At 44.1% G+C, this 11,558-nt stretch overlaps 1 protein-coding gene across 5 annotated transcripts in view; it reads left to right on the plus strand.

Annotated features, from left to right (window-relative positions):
* The window catches only part of SNX30 (sorting nexin family member 30), a 67,345-nt gene that overhangs the window by 48,761 nt on the left and 7,026 nt on the right, over positions 1-11,558 (plus strand). For 3 of the 5 annotated variants that reach the window (XR_012159133.1, XM_073345668.2, XM_073345667.1), the window contains one exon: positions 8,731-8,883. Coding sequence is in view for 2 of the 5 variants with exons in the window: in XM_073345668.2 (XP_073201769.1) it covers positions 8,731-8,883 (153 nt within the window). In the remaining 3 variants the exon portion in view is untranslated. Of the gene's footprint in view, positions 1-8,730; positions 8,884-11,558 lie in introns of those variants that run through there. The other 2 variants (XR_012159134.1, XR_012159135.1) reach the window with 1 other exon arrangement.

Here is an 11,558-nt window from a genome sequence, read left to right on the forward strand (position 1 = left end):
ACCAGCCCTCTGTGGAGAAAGAAGTGGTTCGGGACTATTTAGAAAAGCTGGACGAGCACAAGTCCATGGGGCCGGATGCGCTGCATCTGAGAGTGCTAAAGGAGTTGGCGGATACAATTGCAGAGCCATTGGCCATTATCTTTGAAAGCTCATGGCGATCGGAGGAGGTCCTGGACGACTCGAAAAAGTCTAATGTAGTGCCCGTCTTTAAAAAAGGGAGGGAGGAGAATCCAGGGAACTACAGGCCAGTCAGCCTCATCTCAGTCCCTGGAAAAATCATAGAGCAGGTCCTCAAGGAATCAATTTTGAAGCACTTAGGGGAGAGGAAAGTGATCAGGAACAGTCAGCATGGATTCGCCAAGGGCAAGTCATGCCTGACTAATCTAATTGCCTTCTATGACAAGATACCTGGCTCTGTGGATGAGGGGAAAGCAGTGGGCGTGTTGTTCCTTGACTTTAGCAAAGCTTTTAATACGGTCTTCCACAGTATTCTTGTCAGCAAGTTAAAGTAGTATGGGCTGGATGAATGGACTATAAGGTGGATAGAAAGTTGGCTAGATCGTCGGGCTCAATGGGTAGTGATCAATGGCTCTATGTCTAGTTGGCAGCCAGTATCAAGCGGAGTGCCCCAAGGGTCGGTCCTGGGGCCAGTTTTGTTCAATAACTTCACTTAATGATCTGGAGGATGGTGTGGATTGCACCCTCAGCAAGTTTGCAAATGACACTAAATTGGGAGGAGTGGTAGATACGCTGGAGGGTAAGGATAGGATACAGAGGGACCTAGACAAATTAGAGGATTGGGCCAAAAGAAATCTGATGATGTTCAACAAGGACAAGTGCGGAGTCCTGTACTTAGGACAGAAGAATCCCATGCACCTCCACAGACTAGGGACCGAATGGCTAGGCAGCAGTTCTGCAGAAAAGGACCTAGGGGTGACAGTGGACGAGAAGCTGGATATGAGTCAACAGTATGCCCTTGTTGCCAAGAAGGCTAATGGCATTTTGGGCCGTATAAGTACGGGTATTGCCAGCAGTTCGAGGGACGTGATCATTCCCCTCTGTTTGACATTGGTGAGGCCTCATCTGGAGTACTGTGTCCAGTTTTGGGCCCCACACTACAAGAAGGATGTGGTAAAATTGGAAAGCATCCAGTGGAGAGCAACAAAAATGATTAGGAGACTGGAACTCATGACTTATGAGGAGAGGTTGAGGGAACTGGGATTATTTAGTCTGCAGAAGAGAAGAATGAGGGGGGATTTGATAGCCGCTTTCAACTACCTGAAAGGGGGTTCCAAAGAGGATGGAGCTAGGCTGTTCTCAGTGGTACCAGATGACAGAACAAGGAGGAAGGGTCTCAAGTTGCAGTGGGGGAGGTTTAGGTTGGGTATTAGGAAAAACTATTTCACTAGGAGGGTGGTGAAGCACTGGAATGCATTAGCTAGGGAGGTGGTGGAATCTCCTTCCTTTGAGGTTTTTAAGGTCAGGCTTGACAGTGCCCTGGCTGGGATGATTTAGTTGCGGATTGGTCCTGCTTTGAGTAGGGGGTTGGACTAGATGACCTCCTGAGGTCCCTTCCAACCCTGCTATTCTATGATTCAGAGGTTGTGGCTGTGATCCCTGATGTAGAGTGTGCGTGGGTTAGCTGGTGACCATCGGTGTGTCCTCGCAACCAGGGATTTGTTATGGGACTGGGATTCTGAACCTCTGGGTTGCAAGAACCCCTAGAGAAAGGGATTGGTGGTAGGCTCACCAACAGGTGTTTTAGTGGCTTTTTGACAAACCTCCCTATTTCTCCCTTTCATTTGCGGGGGAAAAATGCATATGTAGCCCTTACAGTTTCAGAGATCCCTGCCTGAATCCGTGGGCAGCCTGAAACAAAAGATCCAAGAGGCGCTAATTGTCAATCACAGCAATGTCCATTCTGTGTCAATGGAGTGTGACATTTTTTTTTTCTAGTATGCCTTGAAATTTGGTCAGTATTGTCTCTTGTCTGTCTTAGACCTGCCTACAGCTGCATCTTGCCCTTCCCTCAAGGGGTGTTAATTGGATTTCACGGTATGTTCCCTGCACTGTTCATGGAGCTAGGTGTTAGGGGGCTTATTCTTTCACCCACTTACTTCCCTGGTCCTTCTCGCATAAACAGAGAGCAACAATAACCGAAGTCCAAAGGTGCAAACAGTTCGATGTTTATTGGGGTGAACTTCCAGCAAGCATGATTCCAGTTTAATGATGGGAACACTGAGCCTTGGGGTGGCTCTGTGGGATCAGATTGTTGCTTTGGTGGGTTTGCATGAAAACTCTGGGCATGGGGGAGGCAGTTACACCTTGTGTAAGATTAATATGGCTAATATAATGTTATGGAGGTTAAATTATATGGAAGGAATTTGCATTTTCCCAGAATGTGTGCAGTGTATATTGGAGAAGGGGTAAAAGAAATGCAAATAAAACATGGTACTTAATTAAAATCCTATTAGGGCTCCAAAAGGGGCCACAGTAGGTTGTGCTTTTTTTTTCAGATCTCTGTGGGTTTTGGAGCAGGAGATGAAAGTGGAAAGTAATCAGAACTCTAGTGGAAGTAAAATGTTTCCCTTTTAAGACCATGTCTGAGCTGCTAACAGCTTTGGATCCAAAAGCAAGCTAGTAAGCCTCTGTGTAAATGCAAATTACCTAGCTGATGGGCACAAAGGAGCTGCAAATAATGAATACATCTGATCAGCAAACAAGCTACTAGAAGACTCAGATTATGGCCCTCCAGGAAAGGGAGGTGAAAAAACAAATCAAGCCTGAAAATAAGGGGGACAGGTTAACTTTAAGGGGGGGGGTGTGGGTGTGTGTGGGGAGGGGAGATGCGAACAGGGAATGGGGGTAAGGAAATTGGAATCATGTTTTGCTAAAGGGGGAGATGGGAACAGGGAATGGGGTAAGGCTCTGTGGTGTCAGAGCTGGGAAGGGGGACACTAAGGAAGGAAACTGGAATCATGCTTGCTGGAAGTTCACCCCAATAAATATTGACTTGTTTGCACCTTTGGACTTCGGGTATTGTTGCTCTCTGTTCATGCGAGAAGGACCAAGGAAGTAAGTGGGTGAAGGAATAAGCCCCCTAACACTAGGCAGCAGGCTGGTGTCCTCCACGCCTCCTCTTCCCTCTTCAGTGCATCTGTCCCTCTGGTGGGCTCAGACCCATGCACGCATCAAAATGCTTGTTAGCTATTGTGATCTCTCCAAGGCATTGTCTCAGTAGCTGGCAAAGAATTCTGAGATTTGTGTATGGCCACTAAAAGAGAGACACACTGAGCCATTTGGGGGGCAAGCATTTATTGTTACAAAAGAAATCCACTGAATTCCCCCAAAAACGTGTGGGTTGACAAAATCAGAAGCCTCGTGTATTAAATGGCAACACTATAATCATGCAAGTCCTGCAAGAGTCAGACTTGCTATCTCTGAACAGGGAAAGCTGACAAGCCACATATAACTGGGGAGACCGTGATTGTGCTGTCTTAAATGTTGTGCTGAGATCTGCCCAGTCAAGTCAAAGCAGTTCCCATCTCCAGTGATGCAGCCTGTGAACAAATTCTTGATGTTGCTGCAGAAGTTTAGGAGCAAGTGTCTAGAACAATTCAGGAGAGCGGATATTTCTCAAGACAACTGGATGAAATTATAGATGTGCTTTTTACTTAACTCTTCAATTTTGTTTCAGAGTGAGGAGGATCCATACAGGAGTACTTTGTTTTTCTGTATACTGACAGGTGGAGGAATCTCTTCAAAGCTTTCCAGCAATCTGTTCTAGCAGCTGGGTTGGATTGGCCCTGGGTTAGGCTTTGGCACCAGCCATGCAAATATGACCAGAAAATAGTAGCCTTGTGATTATATAATCCAGTCTATTGCATCCCAGGCCAATTGTTAAAATTACTGGGAAACTTCAGCAGCAAAGAAGATACTAGCGGGGACTGAAAACCGTATTCGAGGCTGTAGAAGTTCAGCACTTCAGCAAAGATAGCCAGGTGGTATGCCCAGGGCCTATTTCATATGATGAAATAGACACTCTGCATCAACAGTTCCTCTTCCAAATTCAAGTGTGACTTTCATGTAGCAAAGTTCTGAATCCCATGCCTGAGCTCAGAACACATGAGATCTCCTTGCTGACATGGCTCTGCTCTTGCAGAATATTTCACTGGCCAGCACTTGCTTGGTGTGAATGCTTCTCTCCAGGGAGGGACTGAATCTGATGTGGGTTCTCAACATAAGGGGTGCCAACAAATGTAATGGGCTTGCAACTACCCTACCTTTCCTACATTGCTAAATGGGCCAGGCAGCCTTGGAGTATGGAAAAGGCTGAGAACCAGTTACAGGGAATTGTAAAAGTGCTCTTGAAGCGTGTTGAAAGAGCTACATCTCAGGGGACTTGTGAGCATTACTCACGGTATGTCTACACAGCGAAGTTGTCAACAAAACTTAAAAAAGCTCCTCCCTTCCCCCCGCTAAAGACAAAAGTTTTGCCGACGCAAGTGGCAGCGTGAATGCAGCTTTGTCGGCAGGAGCACTCTAACGCCGCGCTCGTGGGCTTGGAAGTATTTTGTCTGCAAAAGTACTGACAGAGCATTTTTACACACACTGACTTTTAGTGATAAGGCTGTATCGACACAGCCTTGTCACTAAAAGCTGTGTGGTGTAGACAAGCCCTCAGCAAAGTATTCTCCCCCCCCCCCTTTTTTTTTTTCCCCCCGGAGGGGGAAGCTGAAATGGGCTGTGATCTGCCCAAGGCCAGAGGGGGATGTCCCTGTCAGACACACAAGATTGGGAAACTCCTGGAGTTCTAATCTCAGCTCTGTCCGCAGGCAAGCATTCTGCCAGCACTACCTCACAATAACTAGCGTATGCAGGCTCAGTGAATGCCGATAAGGAAAGCCTTCCTTGTAATCTTCCAGAGGGGTTCAAACAGGTGACTTACATTTTGAAGTAACAGAAAGTGCAATGTCTCCTTTACTACTTAGAATATAAATGAGGGCTAGAAAATAAACACTTACTGGGCAGACATAGATACTGTGCTTTCTTGCTCTGTGCTTATCAAAATACAGCACTACTTGATTGTAGGGTGGGTTAGACATTCCACACAGATGATAAACTCATTTTCTTTATCAAATATTTAAACATGTACAAAGAACTCAAACTTGGAGCAGGGGCTGGATTCAGAAATAATTTCCTGGACCTTCTCTACATAGGAGCTTGCCTTGGCTTAAGTAAACCTGTCTTTTTCACAGGGTGGATTTGATTTAAATCATGGTTTAAATCACTAGTCAGGAAGACTCTATTTAATCATGGGTTTCTACATAAAAGTGCATTCTTGTTGGTTATTATAAAATGAATACATATTCTTCACAACTCAGAGATAGATGTAGGTTTCATTTTTAGGAGGGACACTATACATTTTTAAACAGTGATTTATTTGGAAAACTTTTCAGATTCATTTTACAGCTGTATCAGAAAATGAATGATGGTTTGGTTATTTCACTTACCAAAGGTAATTGAAGCAGTTCACCTCCAAGTGACTTCATAAATATCTATATCCAATTCAGCAGGTTAATCATTAATATTTGGAGGATTTTCTTGTCATGCTGTATTAGGAGGAGAACATCACCAGACAGACATTGAAATTGTTTTATTTAACTAATACAACAATGTTATATATTCTGGATTTTTTTCTTCAACAGCAAACATATATTTTAACAAAACAAGCATATTTCATTTGTCTCACATTTATCTCAGACTTTTATTTCCAGACTTCTCCTTGTCCAGATTTATTCCGCCCCAAACAATTTTCTATTCATTGAACTTTTTGAAACTTTGCACTTTTAGAGAGAGGTGAGGGATTGACTCTGTACACAAATTTGCAGAGGGACAATAGGGTTGCGGTCTGTTATTTCTCACCTCTATATATTATTTTAAAACATTTTTGCTGTTAACAAGCATGTTACCTCTGGAGACCCAAATCCAGTTTGAGAACTGCAAATCTAAGTGTCTCTGGTGGTATCTTCTAGACTGAGCACTGAGTCCCATTGGGTAGATAGAAAGATTAATCTAAATAGTCTATACAGAAGCCCCTGGAACCCCATAAGACTGGATCCCTAATCTGTGAACTATTGGAACTCATTTACAAAACTTTTCTTAAACGTTTGACTATATTGTCTCATACTTTAGAATTAGAATTTATAATCCCTATTCCATGATGAGATATCTTTGAGCTATAATATATCTTTATCTTTAGATAGGTTTTTGCCTCCAAAAGCATTTTATCAAAAAAAAAAAATTTAAATGAAAATCAGATTTTTTTTTAAATCATTGATTTTATCCACCCTGCTTTTTCAAATGAATATAGTCAAATCTGTACATAGACAAGGCCATTGGTGGTAGATTTTTAAAGTAAAGTATTACTTGATATTAAAATCATGATTACTAAGTGGCTTTTACATTCATCTATAAAAGGTAGACCTATTTTAACAATAAAACTGAGCCATTGGAATTCAGCTGAGCTGCTGCAGAATTAAGTTTCCCTTTCCTTGAAGTTCTGTTTTCTGGCTCAGAAGGAGGCATGGCTCTCCCTTGAGGCTCAAACTCCAGTGTAATCCTGGCAATATAAGTTTGGAGGAAGCTGACAGATGTGAACCTCCTAAAATAGAAGCGTAACTTCCTGCAGGGACCAAAATATGAGCCTCATTGTTGGCACAATATTTCCATTTTGGTATCCTGAATATTCTACTCTGGAATGGTCTTGGCTTATACTACACACCTTCAGGTGGGCTCTGCAGAAGTGCCCAGTGTTCGGTTAATGGCTGTCACTGAAGTCAGTGGTAAGATTCCCATTGCCTGCAGAGAACAGAGTTAGCCCAGCAATGAGTACTTCTGAGAATTCCAACCTTTGTCTCTCTGTTAGTTGGCTATTGCCTAGTGGTCAGGTTGACGAGACTGTTCTTCAGAGGAGCTGAGTACCCACATCTTCATTTGACTTCACTAGGAGTTTCCATCACCTCTGAAAACTGTATCTTTTCCCCCCTGTTCTGCCAGTTGCTGGAGTGATTCAGAAGTTAGGAGGTATTTCTGTCTAGCTGCCCTAAGTAATTCTAATGGGTCTATTGCTGTAGCTGGCTTTTCTGGTTATATGCCATCTTCATATCTGCATGCAAAGCAGTTTTGTTGGGAGTGGTGTGTACACAAGTCACTGCAGTTCATGATGCAAAGAATTTCCAATATGCTTTATGCCCGTTTTTAGTGCAAAACAGTCCATCTGCTGTTCCTGTGATCAGTGGACCTTAATGCAGATTGTGGAACCTGGAATGTTAAGGTCTTCAGTTACATCCCATTTACACTTAAAATGCTGCATTGGCACGGCTGCACCGCACTTCCACTGGCATAGTTAATCCACATCCACGAGAGGCAGTAGCTATGTCAGCAGGAGAGACTCTCCCATCGACACAGCTCTGTCTACACTGGCGCTCAAGGGTGTAGATTTTTCACACACCTGAGCGATGTAGGTATACCAAAGTAATTCTGTAGTGTAGACCTACCCTCAGTCTCTTATATGTACGGTTTGTTCCAGACTTGTGCCTTGTCTGGCTCTCAGACTTCTGCCTTCGTAACTGCACATTGGATATTCTACAGAGCAGCCTACTTGTAACGACCACATATCCTGTAGATTGTACCTCTTAATCCACTGGTCACTAAGCAGACAGTATGTACCAAGGATTCTTTGTTGCTGTTTATGGGTATAGGCAGGAATACCGTCAACTGGACTATTTATGTAGAGCTACATTCAGTATCTGTCGCCTCAGGGTATTAAAAGGAATATTTAAACAGACACTCCTTTATTGAGAGAGGGAGAGCTTCAGATTTTGTATGGCGGTATCAGACATGGAAAATCAAGGGGGTGGCTTACCCTATGTAGAGAGCTAACGTTGCCGAGAAATAAGGAGGTTGATCTCTTTTTTGAAGGAATTTTTCTCATGAGGCTTAAGTGCTGTTTGTTTTACTTGTGACAAATTCCCCTAAAGTTGCTTTCTATTGATGTTGTGTACACTAGTGCTTGCAGGGGCCCCATCTCTGCCCTTTGTCCTTCGTGCGGCACAGAGACCGTTCCTGCCCCAAAGATCGTACAGTCAAAAACTCAAGAGCGAGGGTAGAGGAAAGAAAGCACTATCCCCATTGCCCAAATGTGGAGCTGAGGGACAGTCTTGCCAAAGGCCACAGTCAGTCTGGGGCAGAGCCAGAAATTGAACCCAGATGTCCAGCGTTCTAGTCTCATGCTTAAACCACAAAACCAACTTTCCACTCACTGTAGCTTGACTAAGCTTCCCGTGGACTATCTTTCTGCCTTGCTCCCACTAAAGATTGGGGAGTGTGGAGACACGCAAAGCAACCTACAGTTTCCCTAACTACTCTGGATGGAGTAAATTTGGGTGCAGGTGAGGATTTGGCTCGACCTGTTGCAGCCATTTTACCTGTTGCTTTTTTCTTCTGCTCTTTTCAGTAACTAAAAATGTCGTGTGTGTGTGAGGTCAAAGGTAAGGAAGTGAAAGGATGAAGTGACTAATATATTTTTATTCATAATTTTTGACCTATTTAGCATGGTCTGGATAATTAGCATTTCTTTTAAATGAGAGGAGACACATGATCGGGTGGGAGGGGGACCGTTATTCCAACTAGCCATTATCTTGCTGAAAAATCTGCTTCTCGCTTCAGGTACCAGCAGATGTTGAAAAATGTCAGGACCGAGTGGAATGCTTCAATGCTGACCTGAAAGCCGACATGGAGAGATGGCAGAACAACAAGCGCCAAGATTTTAGGCAGCTGCTTATGGGAATGGCAGATAAAAACATCCAGTACTATGAGAAGGTACTGCCCTGAGCTGCAGCCGCACTGGATGGTCTCATACAAATACTCCCTTTGAGTGACTTAGTCAGAGGTGGCTTTCAAAAATTGCAAGCCCTGCATTGCAGTAAAGAACCTAGTGCTCAGTGCGCGGACTTCACATCAGGTGCCGCCCCTGCCTCCAGGTTAACTTGGTTCTGCAAATATTTACCATTGAGCTTACTGGAGTAAGGAAGGCGTCTGTGTCCCCCTCCTGCTTCCGACTTTCACTGAGTCACTGGAGGAAGAGCCAAGTATGCTACATGGCCCTATGGGAAGATTATATGTTAAGGAAATGGAGGTGGGGGAATAGCAATCTTAATTTTACCTTTGTGCATCATGATTAACTTTTGGCTACTTGATGTACTGTTTCTGTAACTGGGTAGGCAGTAGTACTGCTGAAAAGAATCTGAGGGTTATAATATATCACAAATGGAATACGAGTCATCAATGTGATGCAGCTGCAAAAAAGGCTAATGTCATTCTGGGGTGTATGAACAGGCACATCATACGTAAGACATGGGAGATAATTGTCCTGCTCTGCTTGGCACTGCTGAGGCCTAAGCTGGAGTACTGTATCTGGTTCTGGGTGCCATGCTATAAGAAAAATATGACCAACAGGAGAGAATTCAGAGGAGAGCACCAAAAATGATAAAAAGTTTAGAAAACCCGACCCCTGAGGAAAGGAAAACTGGGCATGCGATAAAAAGACAGAGGGAGGACATACGTCTTCAAATATGTTAAGTGGTGGTGTTAAAGAGGATGGTGATCGATTGTTCTCCATGTCCACTTAAAGGTAGGACAAGAGGTAATCGGCTTAATCTGCAGCAAGAGAGATTTAGATTAGATATCAGGAAAAACTTCCTTATTATAAAGATAGTTGAACAGGTTGTGGAATCCCTGTGTTTAGAGGCTTTAAAGAATAGGTTAGACTAACACCTATCAGGGATGGTCTAGCTATATTGGGCCCTGTCTCAGCACAGGGGGCTGGACTAGATGACCTCTTGAGGTCCCTTTCAGCCCTACATTTCTATGGTTCTGCATTATTTATTATTTGTATTACTGTAGCACATAGGAGCGCTTACAATATCCATGGTTCTTTGCTTCATTCACTGCCTATCTTAGCAGTTGTGCCTTATGAGAGCACACAAAGTATGAGATAATAGTATGTCAATATCTAAATGTTAGTTTAAATGCGATTTTAATCTCTATGCATGAGGAGGGCGACGTTAGTTTTGGCACTTCTTGACTTGAAAGCTGAACCCTATAGCCTGAACGAAGATTTTTTGAATAGCATTTCCTAGGTTTGCTGTAAAGGAAAATGATTCTGTTGTCCAGCACTGTTTGAGTAGGCCCTACTCGAATGCCTTGGTTTGGGCACGGTGTGCTACTGAAAGTGGGAGTTGCTGACAGGGGTGTGCTGAATGGGTGTTTGGGTCTAAGTAACCATAAAAATAAGCCTGGAATGAAAACTACCTGTGTGGCCGCACCCCCTGTTCTGTGGCATCTGCCTATGTTTGTAGGGATTGGGGGTGGTCAGGTTAGTCAGAAGCCTGGAACCGGGGGTCAGCGTTGGGTGCCGCGCCACAGGTCAAAGCCTGAGCGAGCGTCGGGAGTAGGATGTAGGAGGAGGGACCTGGAATAAGTCAGGCAAGAAGAAGGGGTCTGCAGTAGCAGCCAGCCAGGGATTCACCTAGTTGCTTGGACAACTTCCTGTGCCTTTTACTAGCTCAAGTAGTGTGACCCAGCCAATGGGTGAGGCTGGGTATCTCCCCCAGTCAGGAGCTTTGTGGGCAGGGCTCTTGGTGAAGGATCATAGGCCTAAAACTAAGGGTTCCCAGGCAGTGCTCAGAATGTCCTCCACCACGCACTTCACCCAAACCAGTGGAGAAGGGGGCTAGCGAAGCTCAAGCTCACAATGTGCTACAGTACCCAGCAATCAGCCTTGTGTTTAGTGCGTCTTTTAAAATAAATGTACTTTAACCTGACTGCTTTGTTACACCTTTTTCCCCTTTCGGGCTTTGCTCTGTTTTCTTTTTTTTCTCTCCCTACACCTTCTATGCGGTGTCTCTAATTCCCTACAAAGGATTCTCTAGCTCTTCTCTGGCTTTCTTCTCTCTCAGAATTTGTGTTGTATCTAACTCATTAGACAGATTCTCTCACACGTGGGACTTGAAAACTTTACCAGAGTCGAGAGTTAAATTTCCCCCTCCCTACCCCTAAAGAGCTCACCCTGTTGGGGATCCACCTTGAAAATCTGGCATCACAGTGGGAGCTACTGCGTGCTGAGCACCTTAAAAAAACCTGGCTCTTCTTGAGATCCCTATGTGGGAATGGAGCTGTCTTGAAATTCTGGCCCCTAATAGCCAGAGGAGTGAGGTCCAACTTTTTAAAGGTATTTCGGCTTCGCAGCGCTGAGTGTTGCAATGCCCAAGTCTCATCTCAAACCTTAATAGGATTAAGGCTCCTAAGTGCCTAAATCCCTCTGGAAATTGAGCCTTAGGATCTTAAATCTATTGAGTGTTGCAACGTTAAACAAAGAAACGCCAAAATATCTTTAGAAGGCTGGGCCCAAGCCTATTAGATCTGCATGAAAGCTGTTGCCCTGGATGATGATGCTTCGTTTGCATAAGAAACCCCAGATAATTGGATTCCTATCC

The sequence above is a fragment of the Lepidochelys kempii genome, chromosome 5, assembly GCF_965140285.1.
Source record: "Lepidochelys kempii isolate rLepKem1 chromosome 5, rLepKem1.hap1, whole genome shotgun sequence".
NCBI lineage: Eukaryota > Metazoa > Chordata > Testudines > Cheloniidae > Lepidochelys > Lepidochelys kempii.